Consider the following 22,697-nt stretch of genomic DNA (forward strand, 5'->3'; position numbering starts at 1 on the left):
ACTAATAATCTGACTATTTTGCAGATTCAAAAGCTCTTATTTTATAAGACAAAATATCATTCATTTCTTCTTAAATAAATACATGGTGAATTCATAATTTTCAATTTTAGACTTAATCAAGTTATTCTCTCTCTTTCTGTGTAATCTTTAAAGAATAATGTACATTTTTCTACTTACATTAAATTATACCATGGAAGCTCTACAAATGTGGGAAACGTTTTGCTGATTCTTAACAAAACTTTGACTATTTGTTCAAAATCTTATATTGACAAAACCACCATTATCAAGCAAGAATTTCACATAAAAGTGAAAACAGCCCATACTTTCAACTGGAATTCCATTTGCTAACCAGCTTATGCTGGGTTTAGGATTGCCATTAGTTCTACAAATCAAGGAACCATCTTCTCCAGGAGATAATACAAGGTTTGTAGGTTCTTTTATCCAATAAGGGGCAGCTGAGTTTAAAAGAAAGAAGCAAAAACATTCAGCAACTAGGTTGCATAGATTAATATAATTAATGTCAAAACTCCAAATGCATACAGAACAAAAATGCATTTATTAAAATAAATTAGAATAAATTGTTTCTTTAATAATCAAAAGTTTAGCAGCATTTTTTTCAAACTAACAAATGTTATTAAAGGCATAAATGTTCATTAGCTACAGCTCACTTCATTCAATCATCTTCATCTGCTTGGTTATGATTCTAAAAAGATGCATAAATCATCTTTTTATACTAAGAGCTATTTAAATTCAATAGTATATAAAATGTGTGGTAGAGACCTATTTTCCAATCCCTAAAAATCTTCTTATATCAGAGGCATAGTGAGTTGAGAGACTGAACGACGAAAAGAATAACAGAAAATACAACTATGGATAGTCCTTGCTCAACATTCATTTGTTAGGGGCTGTTTGAAGTTGAACAAAAGGATGTATAAGCTGGCCAAATTCTGGCCATTGCAGTGCCCCTGCAGTCACATGAATAAAATTTGAGCCTACTTGGGACTATCTACATTTACAACCACCACTTGGCTGTTTGCCTATCCACTGCTACCAGCTGCCCCTGCTACTGGCCTTGCCCCTCACAACAGCTGTGCCTGCCACATTGTATGCCACTACTGAACCAGCTGGGCCCTTTTTTGTGCCACCTTCTTTCATGGAAGTATAGCTGGGGGGTTTCTCTGCCATTCCCACAACCTCTGTTTGCGTGCCAGCCAGCATCTTCATGTGCAGCTAGGGTCTCTTTTCATTTGCAGCTAGGGCAAAATAATATGGCATGAAAGAAGGCTGTCAAGGATGTAGTAATACATGTTGCAGCAGTTAGCAGAACTGGGGAGCAGAAGCAGCTGGTGGCAGTGGATTGGCAGGCAGCCAAAAGGGCAGAGATGGGTGGAATTCAAGAGGAAGCAGACTTTACCTTACTAGACTCATGACTGGAAAGGCCAAGTCACGAATGGCTTGGATTGGGATGAAACCTTGCCTAACAACCAGAGGCATTACCATCATATTTTTTAAAAGATTTTTTTAAAACTTGCCTTTATTACTTTTATAAATAATTCAAGGTGGTAGACATACTTAATAATCCTTCCTCCTCCTATTTTCCTCACAACAACAAAGTGACTTTCAGCTGAGAGAGAATAATTGGCTCAAAGTCAGCAGCCAGTTTATGTGCCTCAGGCACAACTAGAACTCACCGCCTCCTGATTTCTAGCCTGGCGCTATAATCATGAGACCAAGACACCTCTTTTTTTGTTATTAGATCCTATGTAATTCAAAGTTTTGTCTAGCAAATTTCTGATCCTGCTCTTGAAGAATTCCTGATAATCAGATTTAAGATGTACCCAGAAATGCCAAATTTGAGCAATTTTAGGCCAGAAACAGCATGCAATTGTGATGCTTCTATCATCCCTGATGCTCTCTGCTGACTGTACTGACGTTGCAGTTTATTACAACTTTTACAAATCTTTTTATTTTCCTTTAACATTTCTTTCCTGTCACTGGTTCTATTATTTATTACTTCACCCACTATAATATCATGGAATTAAAATATAGACTTAAATGAAAGAAAAGTGTAACTGAAACTCTCAGAAACTGAAAAATTGACTACAACAGTCCATCAGATTTAAATACTGTATATCCTCAGATTACGTTTTATATATTTGAAGGTCCTCCTTCTTCTCATGTTTATTATGAATTATCAAGAAGAATTTTAAGATACTAAGAAAATTAAAAGTTGCTATAAAATCCCAATTAATCATATGCAACTTGGCCACTTTTATTTTTATTAAAGGATGTATTGCTGATCTGGCATGAATGTGAATTCAGAAACATTGTTTACAGAATATACATGTAAACTTTTAAATGCCAAACAAGACAACAGTAATTTTACCTTTGACATTGACTGTGATAACATGGTAAGCAGAACCCAAACGATTTGTTGCTATACATTTGTATTTTCCTGAATCAGCTTGAGAAACAGCTATAATTTTGAGGGTTTTATGAAAATTTTCAAAGAAAGTCCTGTTGACAGGAAGGTCACCACCCTCTTTGCTCCAGCGGATTAATGGCGTAGGTCTAACAGAAGAAAATATCATTAAGAATAATTGAGATTACAATGTTTAAATAAAGTACATTTTGGAGTTGTTTTAATGATTAAATTAATTTAATAATGGTTTTAAATCCAAACATAATCATTTATTCTAAGCTTTGTAAAGGGTACTAAATACTTATTATACAGTATTTAAATTTTATTGGCTTTATTGCCTATACTATATGTTATCTTAATTGGACAGGGCTGAAAGACAGTATTGCCACTTGCTATAATTTGGTCAACTATAATAAATGTAATGGTATGTTGGAAAGACCTTGGGAGGCTGAGCAAGGAAATGCTGCCAGGGACATGATCAGATAAAAGACAGCATAGCCCACAGCTGTATAGTGGGTATCCACAGTTGTATAATGGTATTATTACTCTTATTTTCCTTGATTAAAATGACAACTCACAATCCTTCTGCAATACATTCCAGCATAAGAGTGTTTCCTCTTAGTTCGATTTTGCTACTTGCATTTCCAGCAGGAGTTAGAAGAGATGGCTGTCTTTCTGAATAAAATCTGACTAAAAAAAAGACATAAAATTATATATCATTTAAATGGAATCAAAATTTACACTAAAACTAATTCTTTGTACCCAGTGCAATGCATGCATGAACATGGATTCAGTAGTTATATAAAAAGTGTTTTGCCTAGGGTTCTATAACTTATTGGATTACCTAACCAGTTTGGCAAGAGATAATTTTGACAGAGATAAGGGTTTTGCTTTGTATATCAAAATTGTGATCAAATTTGCAGTTTAAAAAAAAATGATAGAAAATGCTTTTCCTATCATTTTTTTTAAGCAGAAAATTTGATCACAGATTGCAAAAACAACTTTTTCTTGGAAAATTTATTATTTAATTCTAGTATAAATATTCTTAGGATAAATAAAACACAATAATGAAAATACTAGGCATTGAGTTATAATAATGGGTAAAACTTCCATGGAAAATCTTTGATTTTGAACTATATATTAATTTTAATTGTTATACAATTAATTTAATTATCTTCCATGTATATTCAAACTCTTGCTCTCATTAATGGGATTCTGAATAGTTGTAAGCAAAGAGGACATAGAGAAGGTCCTTATGTACAGTAGCTCAATCCAGCTTTAGTTCATGGGGTGGAATGTAGTCTGAATTCCAAGAAAGGAGAGGCTGCATTCCATAAGCAAAGAGGCATGAAATATTTGGTTGGGAGGAAGACATTAAGAAGGAGGCTCCTCCCTAGCAGTTCCCAGAGTATAACTATATTGAGGCAAATAGTTTCTTAGTTTGACATGATTTCTGTCTATAAGTGAGGAACAATAAAGGAAACTACTCAGAAATAACTCCATGTGTATTTCTTAGTACCTAAGAGTCTTGGCAGTTCCACAACCTCTCTTAAGAAAATACTAGAACTGTAATTTGATATAATTTTATTCTTTGGGGATTTCTAATATCTGCTCATATTAACTTGGGAATTACTTTAAATAACGGACTAAAAGTATATCCAGGGAGAAAGATGTTATAAAAAATAGTATGTTCCAGAAATCTAAAGTGAGCAGGTTGCCCTGCCCTGTTTTCTGCATATGAGCTTCATGCATTCAAAGAAAATAAGTTACTTACTGTTTTAAGGGGAAAGGAAAATTATCAAGCACTGCATCTAACACTTACACAAAAGTTGCAAATCAGCCAATACAAAAATATTCTAATTTAAATGCTGTTTTATGAAACAGTAGAAGACAAATACTATTCTATGTCTGTTTCTATTCCTTAAATAGTTATGGGCAATGGCAACTGAAAAGGAAAAAATTGTACCTGCAGGTAGGTAAAGTGAAATAAAGGGAGCCTATGATATCAGGAATACTCTAATACAGTGGTTCTCAACCTGTGGGTTGGGACCCCATTTGGGGTTGAACGACCATTTCACGGGGGTCGCCAAACAACGCAGTCCGCCATTTTTTTCCCCTTTTCCTTAGCTGCGCTACTCCCTTTTCTTCTATTGGCTTTTGAAAGCCAATAGAATAGACTCTCTTGAATAGAGTCTAATTCTATTGGCTTTCAAAAGCCAATAGGAATTGTCCAGGCTGTCTCTGCCCTGCTGAGCCCGTCAAAAGTCCCATTCTGCAAACGGTGCTGCACCAGTTGAGTAGTCCTCGACTTACAACCAGTTGAGTAGTCCTTGACTTACGACCGGTTGGGGGTCGTGGCATTAAAAAGGTTGAGAACCACTGCTCTAATATATATCTATATATCTGCATCCATCCTATAATCTAGGTATATTATTATATTACATTACATTACATTACATTACACTACACTTCACTACACTACACTACATTACATTACATTACAAGCATAGCTTAGTGAGTATATTAAACAGCTGGTAATATAATAGACATATTACAAGCTGGTTTGTTTTTTGTATTAATTGCTTTTTTAAAAAAAAAGTGATATTCATAGAAAGAATAATCATAATCATAATGAGAACCATAACTTTCTATCTTCATAAAGGACTGAAATAAATAAATAAAATGTCACATTAGAACATGAATATTTTTAAACATGTAGCAAATATATTCATCTTAATACAAATTATTAAGTACTTAACAATATATTTAGTAAGGTATTAAACAGGACAATAGTTTTTCCTTGCTTTTTAACAAATTAATTATTTAGAATAAGTAGGAATTATTGTGTAGTTCCAGGAACGAATCATCAGAAAATTAAAAAAATGAAAAGAAAGATTGTTAAATTGATTCTTGGGTCAAAATGAAACATGTTCTTCATGCAAATATTCTGCTGTTATTTCCTAATTATCTAAACTTAATAATATTATGTAAATTATTTAACATAGCTCCAGTTCTAATGAGATTTGTATTAATGTAGTATGAGCAGAAAGATTAAACAGCCATGAATTAATGTTAGTTAACTAAATTCTATATGAATGGAATAATGTTCATCTCTAAAACTCACCACCATAAAAATCAGAGTCATTCATATTAGCAGTTAATGTTTCATTCAATGAATCCACTGAAATAAACAGAATATCATGAAGAATGCAGCCAACAAAATTAAACGTGGGACTCAGAAATTAATCCTGTTATCACTACACTAATGCTTTTAACCTCAAGCACAAAGGATTTGGAACACAATCAGTGACCCTTCTTAGTGTCCAACATATATAGATATATTTTGATTTCTCATGTTCAAGATAATCCTCTTCTGGCGAAGGGACACGTTTGATTCCTCCAAAGTTAAGTTTCCCTATACTAGAAATTCCCAAATATTGAGGAAAATCCACCCACCTCATTCAAGAAAGTTTCTCAAAGAGGTAAGGGTTGCAATTGGCACAAATACAAAACAAAATTATTTAGTCTTTCCAGGCTACAGAAGCTACAAGTTGCCCTTTCTGATCTACAATTTGCTTTCTTGATGTGATTATCACATGAAACTTCACTTGCAAGTAGTATCTGAATGGGTATCATTCCTAAAACCTTATCAAACTGTATTCAAATGAAACTTGAAATTTTGCTAAGCAGTTACTTAATCTTATTGATGTTAAAAGAATTAAAGTACTAAAACTATTTGAGAATAGCAGCATATACTGTTAAAGGTAGTCCTTGAGTTACGAATGTAATGGAACCTGCCCATTCCATTCGCAACTCGAAAATTCATGGGAGTGAATCTCGTACTTGAACAAGATCACTCCCTGCTCATTAAGAAGCATGCAACTCGTTAAGTAAACATGAGGTATCCCAGAGTGGGGAAGGCTATGGAGGGCCTAGTGATGGGACAGGCCCCCAAGGCCTCCCTGATCCACTAAGATACTTCATGCTTCCGCCTCCCTTTTCTGGGCAGCAGTGGCCTGGAAAAGGCCTCTGACACCTGGATCAGGCCTCTGGTAAGCCGCCGAAGTATTCCCCGGCCTCATATCCAGGTAGCAGCAGCCTGGAAAAGGCCTCTGGTGCCCAGATCCAGCCTCTGGAGGCACACAGAAGCATCCCCCGGCTTCGGTTCCATTCTCTATTGCAGAGAACAGAGGCCTAAAGTAGCATGAGATCACACGAGATCAGTAGAGTGAGATCTCACGCCACTGATCTCGTGTGATCTTGCATTACTTTAGGCCTCCATTCTCTGCGAACACACCGAAGGCCTGGAGCAGCCAAGAAAGCGAAGGACCTTGATCTTCACAGGGTGACTATTGAAGGCCTAGTGCCTAGGGAGACCCAGGGGAAGGGTGGGGAGGGAGGGAGTAAGCAGGGTGAATGTTGCAATGCTACTGCGGTCACTCGTAAGGGTGAACAATTGCCGTGGTGTGGCAACATTCATAATTTTGGGATTTGCTCATAAGCACTAGGGGGCGCTTATCGCAGAATTTTGAACATTCGCTAGGGGAATGCTCACAACTCAGGGATTACCTGTATAGTGTTGTAATAAAGATATACTGCAAATTATTTTGACTTCTCTCTAAATATTTCATTGCAATATGTTCCAAGAAGACACAATTTTGCAAGAAAATGTTTTCTACTACTCCAATATAAATTATGTTTTGGCTAAATATAATGTCTACAAAGAAATTTAGAAATTCATACCTGGTTCAACTTTTAATGAAATAGGTTGCTTCTGTTGAATAGTTTGAGTGTGGTTAAATCTTGCATAACATATATAATCTTCACGGCTATCTTCTTGTATTATATTAGAAAAATAAAGATCTCCATTTAGACTTTGTGAAACTCTATTATTTTGAGGCAGCTTTTGAAAAGCTATAAAAATAAGAAATGAAACATCTGTAGTGCCAGCTCACATTATAGAATTATTTTAAGCATATAAGTAAGTTATCAACATTTTCTTCTGACAAGCCACATCTGTTTTATAGCCACAAGGAATCCAGTTCAACTTGAAGGGATTTTTACTTTTAAGAGAAGTTTTGCTTAACTGATATATTCTACAACAACTTCTATTACTATGGCAGTTTCAGAACTATGTTCCGGTTCATACTATAGTTTGTTTAGCTCATTCCATACACGGGACACATACTTTATTATTTTCAGGATATTTATTATATATTCAAAATTGAAAATATAATTACAATACCTAAAGTAGGACAGACTGTTAAAAGGAAGCAATACATTCTAATAAATAAAGAATATTAATTACAATAATATAACATTAGGCCATGTTCAACAACAGAAATTATAAAAAAAATATATAACTGTAGATAACCTATGAAAGCATTCTCCACTAATCACATTACAATTACTATTAACAATTAGACAAAAATAAAGATATGAAATGTATTTAAAACAGTACAAGCAAACATTTCTTGGAAATCTATTATCTAAGCATCATTCCTAAGAAAAGAACCACTAAGATTTTAGTAATTGGATAAGTCCAGTTTTAAATATTTAAATAATTACTTGGAATTATAGCATAAGCCATAGTCTGAAACAGTTCAAACATATTATGCATTTCTTGTCACACAAAAAGGAAAATATAAGATTGCTTTCTAATATAAATCTACATAATAAAAATTGATAAACTCCAATAAGCCTATTGATTTATTAAACATTTACAACCCTCTCCCTCGAACAAATCAATCAATTTGTAGCATCCAGTTTAATTCTATCCTTGTCTTCAATAAAGCTCAATGAGCAACCTAGAACTAAGGAGAAACTTCCTGACAGAACAATTAATCAGTGAAACAACCTGCCTCCAGAGGTTGTGAATGCTCCAACACTGGAAGTTTTTAAGAAGAGACTGGACAACCATTTGTTTGAAATGGTATAGGGTAGGCATGTCAAACTCGTGATGTCACTTGACGTCACGCGACGTATCGGAGCTTTTTTGCCATTGCCAGCAATGGGGTGGGCGCAGCTCCGGTATGATGAAACCGGCCCGCGGGCCAGCAGTTTGACACCCCTGGTATAGGGTTTCCTGCCTGAGCAGGGGGTTGGACTAGATGACCTCCAAGGTCCCTTCCAACATTATTAGTATTGTTGTTGTTGTTATTATTATTTCTGCTTGTTATACTGGGAAATAGAGATAAAAATACCACATCATAATCATTATGCCAAATTTAAATTTTCACTATGACAGGAGCTGTCTCCTAAAAAAATATTATAAATTTAATATAGACTTGTTAATTATATTAGTTAGAAAAACAATATGGAACATATTAAGATAGGAGACAGAAATCTGGGGAAATCACAATTGCATCCATTATGAAAACAGCGGCTTTGTTTCCCCAATTAACCTTGTTAGTTACAAACAGAAACATTGTAACATTTCATTATGACTTCAAAATATGATGTGTTATTATCACACATATGGTGCACATATATGATACCATGACATTTGAGCAAGTACATAAGTGATATATTAACACAAAATTATTGCATAAATGTCAGCATTTGTCTCCTCCATCTGAGAAATTGACCATTTAGGGAAGATTAGAATTACTGTAAAATAATGCCTCCCAATCCCAGCCTTGACAGTACAGTAGCACAGATGGATACTATGGTCAAAACATTACTCTTAAATGTAGGACCAGGTGAGAGTTTTCACCTCACCACTGTCCTGTCTCAGATCATCCATCGTGACTGACATTTTTTCTGACCCATGGCCAGGTCTGAATCCTAGCTGAAAAGAATGCATATAATCTGCTTTATCCAGGATACTTTCCAACTGAAGAACTGCAATCTTGTCTACCCTCCTTGGCAAAGGAAGAATGTATAGCAATTGTGGATAGCAATTTTCTATGACAGTCAAGGCCTGATAGCACATCTTTAAGATAAAGTGCATCTGTCCATCCTTCAAGACAGGTGGCATTAGACCCCCTCCCAATAAAGGGTTTACAACCAGATCCAGCCGATATAACTTTACCCTCCACTTCCAAAAAAGCCACATTAGGAAGGACCCCAGTTTACAAATGGTAACAATTGTGCTTTCCAGCACCATATTCACTTCCTTAGAATACACTAGATTAAATGAATCCCAAATAATATTGCAAGATTTTATAGATCATCAGATTCTAACTACACAGAATTGAGATTTCAGTGAATTTCAGTGCTCAAAACAGTCAAAGCACTTATTCTCATCTGCTAATAAGAGGTGGATCAATCTAAACAAGATCGTTGGGCAGTAATAGATGAAGCAATAAGGATACAGAAGTAGGAATATTTCTTGCCGTATTTAATTGCCATAGTGCCGTTTTATTTATAAGTATATAGCTGTACACGTAGTCCTTAATTTATGACCATAACTGAGCCCAGAATTTCCTTTGCTAAGCAAGGTGGTTGTTAAGTGAATCACACTCGATTTTATGATCTTTTTAAACCATGGTTGTTAAGCAAACCGCTAAAATGAATCATGCAGTTGTTAATCTTGTTTTTCCCACTGACTTCGCTTGTCAAACGCTGACTATGAAGGTTGCAAATGATGATCACATGTCCTCGGGACACTGCAACCATCATAAATATCTGCTGATTGCCAAGCATCCAAATATTGATCAATGACTGTGGGGATGCTGCAACAGTGATAAGTAGGAGGGCCAGTTTTAAGTCACTTTTTTTCAGTGCTGTTGTAACTTTAAACGATTGCTAAATGAATTGTTGTCAGTTGGAGACTACTTGTATTATGTCAAATTCACTTCTGATTTTGTTCCACTAATGCTCTAGCACAGGGCTTTTCAACTTTTTCACCCATTGTACCACTTTTAGGATAAGGCAATATCAGAGTACCACCAGTCTCTTAGCGACCCCCCCCCAAAAAGGAAAAAATGATAAAGTACAGATAGTCCTCGTCTTACAACAATTCACTTAGTGACTGTTCGAAGTTACAATGGCACTGAAAAAATCTAATTATGACCATTTTTTCACACTTATGACTGTTGCAGCATCCCCAGGGTCATGTGATTTACATTCGGATGCTTGGCAACTGATTCATACTTATAACATTCACAGTGTCCCAGGGTCATGTGATCAATGGCCAGGGGGCGTGGCCAGCTCATCACTCAGGTTGCGTGGTGCCTGTGGGGGGGAATCTGTGGGTCTCTGGTGCAGGGAGATGGGACTGGGGTGGGTGCCTTCCTTCCCTCCCTCTCTCCCATTGTCCCTTCCTTCTTTCTTTCCTTCCTTTACCTACCTCTTTGTCCCTTCCTCCTTCCCTCCCTCCCTCTCATTGTCCCTTCCTTCATTCCTTCCTTCGTTCCTTCCTTCCATTGTCCTGTTCAGGCAGGGCGGGGATGTCGCCGGTTCACCTCCCGTTTTCAGGCACGTACATTATGAACCGGCTACTTTTCCCAATCATTTTTTCCCTACCGGGGCCCAGTATTTGAACCAGGTTCCCCAATCCTCTCTGTGTACATCATTCTTCCCATAGCTCTCCCCAGCGCTGTCGAGAGATGCCCATTTCTGGCCGCATTGCTACCGTTCTTAAGTTACATTTGCACCTACCTGAAGCGATGCTTTTCTTTCTCTCCAAAGGAAGGGAGACAAATCCGCATTGCCACCAAGTCACCCTTCCTTTTGGGCAAAGTAATCTCCAGTCCCCACTTTTGAAACTGAAGCAGAGAGTCGGAGAGCTGCGTCACTCTCGCTGTTTGGACCCTCTACTTTTACGGTCTGGGAGCAGCTTGCCTTTCAAACCTCCAATAACTAATGGAAGGGGAAACCCGCTGCAAAAGCGCATCTCGCAGAGTTACCACCAAGCGACAGCTGCATTCAACTGCTGTGGAAAAAGAAGCATCACGTTTCCCATCAGTGCAGGTAGTCTGGGTCCTATGAGAGGCCGAGTGGGAATGAAGCAGCCCTCGGGTCTGTGCTGCAGAAAAGCTGCAAGTGCCGGTGTCGCCTGCCCAGCTCACTTGCTTGCGGAAAACAGGTAGCGGCAGCATAGTCAGAGGAGGGGGGGGCAACGGTTGTTTCAACCACTGGTGGCAACAGTGGCAGCAGAGAGAAAAAGGGCCAGACGTTCCTGCTCCTCCTCAGCACACGTTCAAGGCTGTTGAGGAAAGGGCAAAAAAAAAAGCAGAGTGGGGGGGAGGAAGGCAACCGAGACACTCACCTCGTGCGCACCTCCCGGAGTTTGCCTTTGCACTGCCTTTAAAGCAGTGAGTTAAAAAAAAACCTGAAAAGATTGGGGGGGGGGAGGAGATCAGTCAGCCAAGAGCCTGGCTATTTCAGACTTTAAGCCCGCAATACAGGCAAAGCTGTGCACTTCTCCCAGCCCAGAAGGGGAAACTGACTGGCGGGCAGGCAGGCTGGCCGTCGCGGAAATGGGGAAGGGTCAGCAAAACAAACGTGAGCCTCAATTCCCACCAGGGCACATTTTGTAGGATTTTTGCAGGCCACCACCAGGCAGCATATTTTCCACAAGCGAGGGCAGAAGCGGAGCAAGGGGGGAGGAAGGCAACCGAGATACTCACCCTGTACCACCAGCCAGGTACTCGCGTACCACTGGTGGTATGCATACCACAGGTTGAAAAGCCCTGCTCTAGTATACCTGACCCACCTAGTAACAGTAAGCAGAGAGAGCCTGCTTGGAAGCAATCCTATCTAGTGCTTTGGTCACCTTCCAAAGGTAAACCCCAGAATCCATTCAGAAATACTGGATAGTTAACATCAACCTAATTGACTCTCCTACCTGTGGAGATTAAAGGTGGCAACTAAGCTCTGACAAACCAGAGAGTGATTTGATCACAGCTAAGTACTAACAAAAAAGGCCCAAAAGAGGAACTCCTTGACTTACAATAGGTTGCTTAATGACCATTCAAAGTTACAACAGATACTTCAAAGGTACTTACAATACTCTGCTGAAGTTCTCATGGCTGTCTTCCATGGTCACATGACTCCATTTCAGGCACAGAACAACCAGTCTACATTTACAGCTGTTTGCCGTGTCCCATGGTCAGGTGACCACAATTTATAATGTTTTTTGCTCAAAACCTGTATTTACTTCCTGTTTTTGGCAAAAATATCCCATAGTAAACAATGGGTTCTTTTAACAATTGTGGATTCACTTAATAACCATGGTGATTTGCTTAATGGCTACCAGAAAAAAAGTTATAAAATTGGGTCAGTCACAAAATGACCTGCTTTTATGACCACCATGATTAATGACTGTAATGAGCAGGCTTCATTATGATAGTAAGTCAAGAACTACCTATATTTTCAGATTATCAAGCTACTGCTCCAAGTTGGAAATTAAATCTAACACACAACATGCTAGGCCAAAGATTACCTGGTACAAGCTTCTGGTTGCAATGAAAGCCATACATTTCTAATTAGTTGAACCACAATATTCGGTAGCAATCTACATTTTGTCAGAATGATGAAACTTGAATCACGATTTCATGATAAAAGTATTGCCAACAGTGTAGAACATATACAAAAAGGCTAGAGTTTGCACTGCACAGCACTTTTGTTGCTTGTCCTATTGCACGATTTAAACTCATCCCCACAGCATGTATATATGTTTGTATTTAAAATATTTCTATGCTACTAAGATAAAAAAGTCTCTTGGAGATTTACATTGAACATTTATAAACTAAATCATCCATTGTAAAGGATAAAACTGCAAAAACAATAGAAGAATAAGGACCGTACAATATAAATTGCAAATAAATAAAATTATCAATGATAACATTCATGTCAAGGGAAAGCTCTCCAAAATAATTCAAGTTACCAAAAGGCCAACAAAAAAGGAGCCATGCGGAGGTGGTTCCTTAATACTGGTGCTACAATACAAAATAGCACAATCTTATCTCAGTTCCCAAACTTCTCACAAGTATGGCACCTGCACCTATTTCAATTTGGTATGTCTAATTCAGCGGTTCTCAACCTGTGGGTCGCGACCCCATTTGGGGTCTAACGACCACTTTACGGGGGTCGCCAAACAACGCAGTCCACCATTTCCCCCCCTTTTCCTTAGCTGTGAGCCGTTCCTGATGGTTCCTCCTCCCTCCTCTTTGTGCATGCGCAGCTCTTTTCTATATAAACTAAGGAAGTTTCGGTTTCGGAGCATGTGGCAGAAAGCGAGACAGAGAACAAGCGGCAGAAAGCGAGAGAGAACAAGCAGCAGAAAGCAAGAGAGAGAATAAGAAAAGCGGTAAGTTTCGTCTCTGCCGCTGAGCTTCCTCTGCTTGGCCACCGGACACCCCAGCGGCCACAGAACACCCTGCCTGCATTTCCTGCAATTTCGCAGCCAGCCCAGGGGCTAAAAAACACCCTGAGGCCACAGGCACTTCTCGTAATTTTGCAGCCAGCCTCCCCTTGTGCAGCTCACCCCACGCCCTCTCCGCCTGGCACTGATCGCAGCAGACAAGCTGGGGGCCACCGGGGAAGGCCAAGGCCAAAGAGCCCAGCCCAGTGGCTAGAAAACACCCCGCAGCCACCGGCATTTCCCGTAAATTTGCAGCCGGCCTCCCCTTGTGCAGCCTGCCCCGTGCCCTCTCCATCTGCCACTGATCGCAGTGGACAAGCTGGGGCCACCGGGGAAGGCTGAGGCCAAAGAGCCCGGCCCAGTGGCTAGAAAACACCCCACGGCTGCCGGCATTTCCCGTAAATTTGCAGCTGGCTTCCCCTCGTGCAGCCCGCCCTGTGCCCTCTCCGCCTGCCTAATACTGGCCCAAATCTTCAGAGATCGCTCTCAAACCATCCTGACCTGCCAGGAACAATACTAGGGGGAGGGAGAGAGAGACCTGATGAGCGGACAAATACGCACACGCGTTCCTGGGCCCACGTACTTTCCGCGGCCAAAAACCTGCTCCAGGCACCTGTCACCCTTAGAGCGCAGGCTCCTCCCCAGCCGACTGGCTCGGCCTCCTCCGGTACATCCTTCCTCACCTGTCCCGCGGGTCAACCCTGCTAGTGGTTTTGGTGGCGTGGTCGATGTCGTAGTTGCGAGCTTCCTCCCAGCCTTCGGGCAAAGGCAGCTCCTACCGGGGCATTTTTCCCAGCAGCAGGCGCAGCAGCGGAGAGACGGACTAAGGCCGGAGGCAGTAGCGGCCACCCTATGCAAAGGGTTCAGCAACCCCCCACCCAGCCCAGCAACTGGCACGGTGGGCTGGGGCGAGGGGTCGCGGTGAACAAGGAAACTGGAGCCAGGCAGCCAACCAGGCGGGAGTCTCGCATCCTCAGCTGAGCAGGGAGTAAGGAGAAGCGGTGTGTGTGGGGGAAGAAGAGCTTTCTGAATGTTGCAGGCAACACTCGACAGCCCAGCGAGCCGGGCTGGCTGCCTGCCGTCCGTCCGTCCTCTTCCGATAAGCAAGCTGGTCGCCTCTCCACTGCTTCTCTCTCTCTCTTCAGAAAGAGACCCCCGAAGCCAGAGAAGGGGGCAGACCTACATTGCCATGGAGCCTGGTGCCTAGAGAGGTCGAGCCCACTTATTTTACTATGCTTTTGCTTCCAGCGAAGTAGAGCCGTCAGTTTAGCCAAGGTTCCAGTGCCAAGCGCTGCCCACCTCCTCCTGGTTGAGGCAGGGAAGGGGAAAGAAGGAGGAGGAGGAGCTGCTGCAGCTTTTGACCGTGGGTTAGGCAGGTTAAGAGAAGCCAACCTGATAGTGGAGGGTGGGTGGACTCCCACATGCTATTAACTTTGTTAGCAAATGGGAGGGTTGGGGGGGGGTTGATCAAAGTTGCTTCATTTATTCATTCATTTATTGCACAATAAAATTATTTGAAACCAACATTTTGTGTTATTCTAATGCACAACTGCACAAATATGCATGTAATCTCTGAGGAGGCTATCACATTTGGGCTACAAAAATTTGGTTAAAGCATTCATGTTTGCTGATATTTATTTCCTTTTATAAACTGCTTTGATTCTTTCATTTATTGTTTAAAGTGGTTTAATACTTCCATTTATTTCCTTTTATTCCCTTAAAACTAGTTTGAATCTTTCATTTGTTGCCATTTATTCTCTTAAAACTGATTTGCTTTGTTTATTTCTGATCCACGAAACCTATAACCTCCATGCCATTTCTCACTCTTTTTATTCCTTTCTGCTTTGCTTTTTATTCCCTCTCTTTCATATACTTTCTTTCATCTTCACTGAAAGAAAATCCCTCCAGGTCCCCACTATAATCTATGGTTCAAATGAAAGCAGCCTGTTCTTATTTGTTATTTACTAACTTTCTGTAAATTTTGGTGCCACATTTAAAGGCAGAGTAAACATGCATTAAAATACATGCAGCAGCGGCACAGCATTTCTCCCCCTCTCCTGTCCCCTCTTCCCTTATTTTCTTTCCTCTCCTTCCCTCCCCTCCCCTCCCCTCTTTTCTTTTTTCTTTCCTTTTTTCTTCTTCTCCTCTCCTCCCCCTCTCCTTTCCTCTTCTCTTGTTCCTTGTCCTGTCCTGTCCTGTCCTCTTGTCCCCTTTCCTTTTCTTTTTCTTTTCTTTTCTTTTGTTTAATTTTCTTTTCTTTCCTTACATGGTGCAACTTCTTAATTGATTGCCTACTCAAATAATAGAGCACTTTGTTGAAGTGCTTTATTACATGTTATGACTTCCAGGAAGATGGTTTAAAAATGGAGAATAAAAGTTGGTTTCTTCTGCTCTTTTCCTTTTTAATATTTCATTCCCAGAATGAAATCTGAGTGCAATGTATTTCAGCAAATATTGGGCAGATTCTGCCTACACTCCCTGAGATTGGGTGGTGCATCTTGGGCTCCCAAATCATGATTAATACTCAGTTATGTGGCCACCTAAATATGGACTTGTGTTTTCTCATGGTCTCAGATCTCTGGCTAAAAATCTGAATTGCATGAGCCTGGTTTCTTCCCAGGATAGTAGTGTTGATTTTCCACCAAAGGAGTAAGACTCCTCCCATGGAGTTGATGATTGCTGGCTGTGAAGTTCTGGGAGTTGAAGTCCACATGCCATAAAATTGTCAAGGTTGAGAAACACTGGGTTTGTAAATAGAACAACACAAAGAATGGTAAACCATAGGAAACTTTAATGAACTGTTTTGACTGAACTATGCCATGTGTCATGTTTTGTATTATTGAAGCTATTGTTACATATTTTCACTAGCAAGCCATTCAAGACAATGGATCCGAAGAACATCAGGAAAAGGAAATATAGTGAGGATTTCTTACAATATGGCTTCACGTCAATATATACAGCGGGAATCGAGAAACCGCAGTGTGTACTTTGTTCCGAAGTTTTATCAGCAGAATTGATGAAGCCAAACAAATTGAAATGCCATTTTGAGAGCAAGCATCCAAGCTATGCTGGTAAGGATACAAACTATTTTAGATCCAAAGCTGAAGGACTGAAGAAAGGCAGACTTGACACTGGTGGCAAGTACCACAAACAAAATGTAGCAGCCGTTGAAGCGTCATATTTGGTGGCACTCAGAATAGCCAGAGCTATGAAACCTCACACCATTGCTGAGGAGTTACTGTTGCCAGCAGCCAAAGACATTGTTCGACTTATGATCAGAGACGAATTTGTGACGAAATTGAATGCAGTTTCCTTGTCCAATGACACTGTCCGCAGAAGAATAGATGACATGTCTGCTGATATTCTTGATCAGGTAATCCAAGAAATTAAATCTGCTCCACTTCCAATATGTAGTATCCAGCTTGATGAATCTACAGACGTTGCAAACTGTTCCCAGTTACTGGTTTACGTGAGGTATATTAACGATGGCGACTTTAAAGACGAATTTCTGTTTTGCAAACCTCTTGAAACAACAACTACTGCATGTGATGTATTTGACACAGTTGGTTCATTTCTGAAAGAGCATAACATATCTTGGGAAAAGGTTTGTGGTGTTTGCACAGATGGTGCTCCAGCTATGCTAGGATGTAGATCTGGATTTCAACGTTTGGTACGGAATGAGTCACCAAAAGTCATCGGAACTCACTGTATGATTCATCAGCAAATATTAGCAACAAAGACGCTGCCACAAGAATTACAGTAGTAATGAAAAGCATCATAAATTGTGTCAACTTTGTAAAGGCAAGCAGCTTACACACACGACTGTTTTCACAACTGTGCAATGAGTTGGATGTGCCAAACAATGCTCTGCTATTTCACACTCAAGTGAGATGGTTGTCGAAAGGAAAAGTTTTAAAACGTGCTTTTGAGCTTCGTGATGAACTCAAAACGTTTTTTATTCAGAAAGCAGGACCACAGTTTGAAGCTCTTTTCAGCGATAACAGTGAACTGCAGAAAATAGCTTACTTGGTTGACATCTTTGCCATCTTGAATGAGTTAAATTTATCGCTGCAAGGACCAAATGCAACGTGCCTTGATTTGTCTGAAAAGATCCGATCATTCCAAATGAAACTGCAGCTTTGGCAAAAAAAAATTAGATGAAAATAAAATTTACATGTTGCCTACCTTATCTGCTTTCTTTGAGGAACATGACATTGCACCAGACAACAGGATTAGGTTGATAAATTCTGTTAAAGAACACCTGCGTATGCTTGCAGATGAAACCTCATCATACTTTCCAAATCTACCTGACACCTCATTTGCACTTGCCAGAAGCCCATTCACAGTCAACGTTGAAAATGTTCCTGAGACAGCACAAGAGGAGTTCATTGAACTTATTAACAGCGATGCAGCGAGAACTGATTTCTCCACAATGTTACAAAATTCTGGATCAAATGTTTGCAGTCATATCCTGTTCTGTCTGAGACTGTGTTGCACCTTCTTCTTCCATTTCCAACAACATATCTTTGTGAAACAGGATTTTCCAGCTTGTTGGTTATCAAGTCTAAATACATAAATAGATTTGTTGTGGAAGATGATTTTCGGTGTGCTCTTGCAAAGACTGCCCTGAGAATTTCTGATTTGGTGAAAAATAGGCAACCTCAACCTTCACACTGATGTTGGCTTTTTATGCATACTGTTGAAAAATGTAGCAATGTAGTTTACTATTGTTATATTAAGACTGTTACCCATGCTACATCATATTTCAAGACAAAATTTCATTTTTTTGTAATTAAAAATAAATATTTAACAATATATAATTACATATTGTTTTTGTGATTAATCACTATTCTTTAATTATGTTCAATGCAAATACATCCTGCATATCAGATATTTACATTGCGATTCATAACAGTAGCAAAATTACAGTTATGAAATAGAAACGAAAATAATTTTATGGTTGGGGGTCACCACAACATGAGGAACTGTATTATGGGGTCGCGGCATTAGAAAGGTTGAGAACCACTGGTCTAATTGATCTGGCCAATACTGATGGGAATAAGTGGTCCTGAAGGTATATGTAAGAGGTATTCTGGGCTACAGCTAATTTTCTGGAATTTGTATGACTAATAAAGGAGAATATTTATAGCTCAGGATTGACATGAGGGGTCCTTGGTGCTTTCTGAGCTTGTTTTCTTGCAGATGTTTCATTACCCAAACTAGATAACACCATCAGTGCTAGTAAGGAGTGCTGTTTGCTGTCAGTTTATATTCTAGAGCTTGCCCTGTCAGTGTTGGTGGGATGTGGTCTTCTTTGGTTGGGCTCTTTACTGTTGGCTTTCTGGCAACTTCTCGATTGGGGCATTATTTACTTGACTGTAAACAATCAAGCCACCAGAATATAAACTGACAGCAAACAACACTCCTTACTAGCATTGATGATGTTACCGGTATCTATTTTGGATAATGAAATGTCTGCAAGAAAACAAGCAGGTCCCTAAAGAAATGTATTCTTTCCTTTTGCATATTGTTGAATTTGTAAACCTTTGTGACCTGCCACTCTGTTGGGAGGGGGAGCTTTTGGGATTGCTTTACACTGTCCTGCTATGATACCCTTCCCCAGGGGATGGAATGTCTCACTCTTATCTAAGAGTCGATTTACGCTTGGAGCCAGAAGGAAATGAAAGCAAGAGAGACTTTGAATGAATGTGCCAAAGAACTCAGTTACCAAAATACTATGCCACTGTGGATTGGCTGGATTTCAAATGAACACTGGGACACACTGGGGGGAGGAGTATTGAATGCTGCTTTTATTATATTGCTTTCACGGGTTTTTCCCCAGATCTCGCCTTGAATCCCTGCTGTCACTAGCCCCTAATAAAAATTCCTTTTGAGACAATGCCTGTTTCAAGAGTTCTTCTTTCTTGGGTGGCTTAGTGAGGTAGGTCCTTACATAAGGTGAGTCTGCATAGTGCCCAGCCCAGAGAGACAGCTGCCCTACCAAGGTGGGTTGCAACTGACGTGCCCCTTCCTACCGGCAAAATGGAAAAGGGTGAGAGATGGAGCGGAGATATTGTTCTGGCAGACCTCGGGGAAAGCACTTCCAGGGACCTGGGAGTGGAGGAACCCGTGGCATAAGGTGATTGAGCCAGGTGGTCACTCAGGGTCAGAAAAAAAGAGGACTGGGAAGGAAAGACTCAGAAAGTAACTTTCACGCAAGAAGGAAGAAAAAGAAAGCAAAGAGGAAACATCCAAAGCCTATCCCTCCCATTTGGAAATGATGAAAGCAATCTTAAAGCACAATGGAATATGTGCAAGAGTCCTTCGAGGAACTAAAAGCCCAGCTGAAAGAGCAATCGGAATCGGAGGAAGAAACAGAGGAGGAAGCTGGTGAAGAGCTAGCCGTGCCCGAGGCAATGGCGGTAGCTGGGCCCCCCTGCAGCAGCAGCACAATGTGCACGACCACCCCAAAAACCTAGAGGGGCCATACCCCAACTGATGGAGGTGAAGCCAATTCTGTTGGGGGTGAAATTCAATGGAAATCCCAAGAGATTGAGGTTCTTCCTAGCCCTAGTAGGTTCTTCCTACTGCCTACAGATGAGGAGAAAGTCAGAGTGGTCATCCTAGTGCTGCAAGACATGGCTGCTGAATTGATGGTGACCTTCTACAACTGCAACTCTCCAGGGCTAAGAAATTTTAACCGGCTCATGGCAGCCCTCTGGCATCGCTTTGAAGACCGCCTTGCAGACAAGAAAGCCCGTGAACAAATAAAAACGCTGAAGCAAGGGCAACAACCAGTAGCAGAATACACAGAGGAATTCCGAGTTAGCCACTTAAATTGGCCAGAGGACATCCTGGTGTGTTGTTTCCAGGATGGCCTGAATGAAGACTTGTACAATGTCTATGTGGCCCGCAGAGCTCCAGGACAATTGTATGATTGGTGCCTCTTAGCAAAAGAGGTGGAAATAGATCAGCGCAAGCACCAGCATCACCTGGTGAAACTCATCTTCAAGCCACTGAAGAGAAGTGAAACTGCCCTGCCACTGCCGACCACATCCCGCTCTACTACATGCTTCAAGTGCAGAAAAGAGAGGCACTGAGCAGTCGACTGCCTTAGCAAGGTACCAATTAAGAGGGGAGACCATCAATCCACTGGCAGGTTGGCAAAAGTGACACCGCACCCAAGAAAGCCAGCAATGGCATTCAAGGAGTCCATAGAGTTTCCCCGGGACCGCGGGGTGAAGGGTCAAGCTCCGGCTCCTCCAAACGATGACTCAGAAATGGCAGAGAGTGACTATGAGAATGATCATTTGGTAAGTGGGCCGATCAACCCCATAACTGTGCCCCTAGAACTGTCCATACTGGAAATTGGGAAAAGAGTAAAATTAGCAGCTTTGCTACATTCGGGTTGCACCCACTGCTTAATCAGCCCAAAGCTGGTGGGGGAAATGGGAGTAACCCTTAGGAGACTTAAGACCCCAATCACTTTTTGCCAACTCGATGGGTCCATCACAGGAAGGGTCCCTGCTAGTTTTGCCACCAGGCCCCTGCAGATTGCCATGGGAGACCACTCAGAGACTTTAACATTTGTTGTGGCTCCTGGCATGGAGTGGCTGTTAGTATTGGGCTTAATGTTGTTAAAGAAATGAAACCCCATAGTTGATTGGAGGGAGGGGCACTTGAAATTCCTAAAAAAGGGGCCCCTTCTTCCTCCAAAGAAAAGCATGGGAGGCATGGCCTAGGTTGCGAATTAGCCTTCGCCCTAAGCAAGCAAGAATTACAGAGCTTTCCACTGGAACCTAGCCAAATGTTAGTGAGCAAAGATCGGATGAGTTTCTGCCCCACTGACCCACGGACTGTGCCACTGAAATTATCCCTAGGGCAAAGCTCTCAAAACCAAAGATGTACTCCATAACCCCTAGAGAACTGTGCAAACTTTGCAAGTTCATTGACAAAAATTTGGCACAGGGTTTCATTCAGCCTGCCAGACCCAGGGTGACATCCCCCATGCTAATCAGAGAAAAGGAAGGTCACTTTGTCTCTGCGGGGATTGTAGGGGTCTGAATGTGGTATGCATGGAAAATATGTACCCCCTCCTCCTTATAAGAGACATGTTAGCGCACCTGTCGAAAGGAAAAAAATTCTGTAAGTTCTATTTGCGGGAGGCGTACTATCGAATAAGGATACAGGAGGGGGATGAATGGAAGATTGTGTTCAACTGTCTCATGGGCTGTTTTCAATTCAAGGTGTTACTTCTGGACTGCAGGGAGCCCCTGCTGTGTTTATGCAATTAATGAGGTTCTTCGTGAGCACCTGTACAAGAGTTTTAGTTTACCTTGTGACATCCTAATCTACACTGAAACCAAGGCAGACCACGTTAAATAAGTTAGAGCAGTACTGTAAGGACCCACTTCAACTAACCACCCAAGAAAGCAGAACTCTTGAAACAGGCATTGTCTCAAAAGGATACTTTTATTAGGGGTCAGTGACAGTAGGGAAGTCAAGGCAAGATCTGGGGAAAATCCCATACAAACGATATAGTTAAGCAAGCAATATTCCTCCTCCCACCAAAGTCATAATGTCCATTTGAAATTCAGCCAATCCACAGGTGGTATGATGTGTGGGTAACTGGCACAGTTGACGTGCATCTCAAGGTCTTCTCCAGCTTTCGTTTTTCTGTAACCGTCTCCCTGATAAGGGAGATGCATTCCTTTCTCAAGGATAGAGGCAGGAGAAGGAAAGTAGAAAGTGAAAGTTATCCCAAGCTCCCTCTCCCCCCAGCAGAATGGCAGGCCCCAAAAGTAGAATATACATGCAAGGGAAAACACAAAGGTTTTGGGGTCCTGACAAGTACTAAATAAACTGCACTCTGCTAAGTTGTATGCCAAACTCTCAAAATGTGAATTCCACAAAGATTGCATCAATTATTTGGGTTACTGCATCTCCAACGAGGGTGTGGAGATG

At 40.8% G+C, this 22,697-nt stretch overlaps 1 protein-coding gene across 8 annotated transcripts in view; it reads right to left on the reverse strand.

Annotated features, from left to right (window-relative positions):
- The window catches only part of NRCAM (neuronal cell adhesion molecule), a 96,617-nt gene that overhangs the window by 39,257 nt on the left and 34,663 nt on the right, over positions 1-22,697 (reverse strand). For 6 of the 8 annotated variants that reach the window (XM_039343473.1, XM_039343472.1, XM_039343467.1 and 3 more), the window contains 5 exons: positions 7,166-7,336; positions 5,547-5,603; positions 3,001-3,112; positions 2,387-2,571; positions 324-455 (listed from right to left, as the gene is read on the reverse strand). In XM_039343473.1, coding sequence (XP_039199407.1) covers positions 324-455; positions 2,387-2,571; positions 3,001-3,112; positions 5,547-5,603; positions 7,166-7,336 — 657 coding nt within the window. The remainder of the gene's footprint in view (positions 1-323; positions 456-2,386; positions 2,572-3,000; positions 3,113-5,546; positions 5,604-7,165; positions 7,337-22,697) is intronic. The other 2 variants (XM_039343469.1, XM_039343471.1) reach the window with 1 other exon arrangement.

The sequence above is a fragment of the Crotalus tigris genome, unplaced genomic scaffold (genome assembly GCF_016545835.1).
Source record: "Crotalus tigris isolate CLP2741 ecotype Arizona unplaced genomic scaffold, ASM1654583v1 scf7180000017855.1216408, whole genome shotgun sequence".
NCBI lineage: Eukaryota > Metazoa > Chordata > Lepidosauria > Squamata > Viperidae > Crotalus > Crotalus tigris.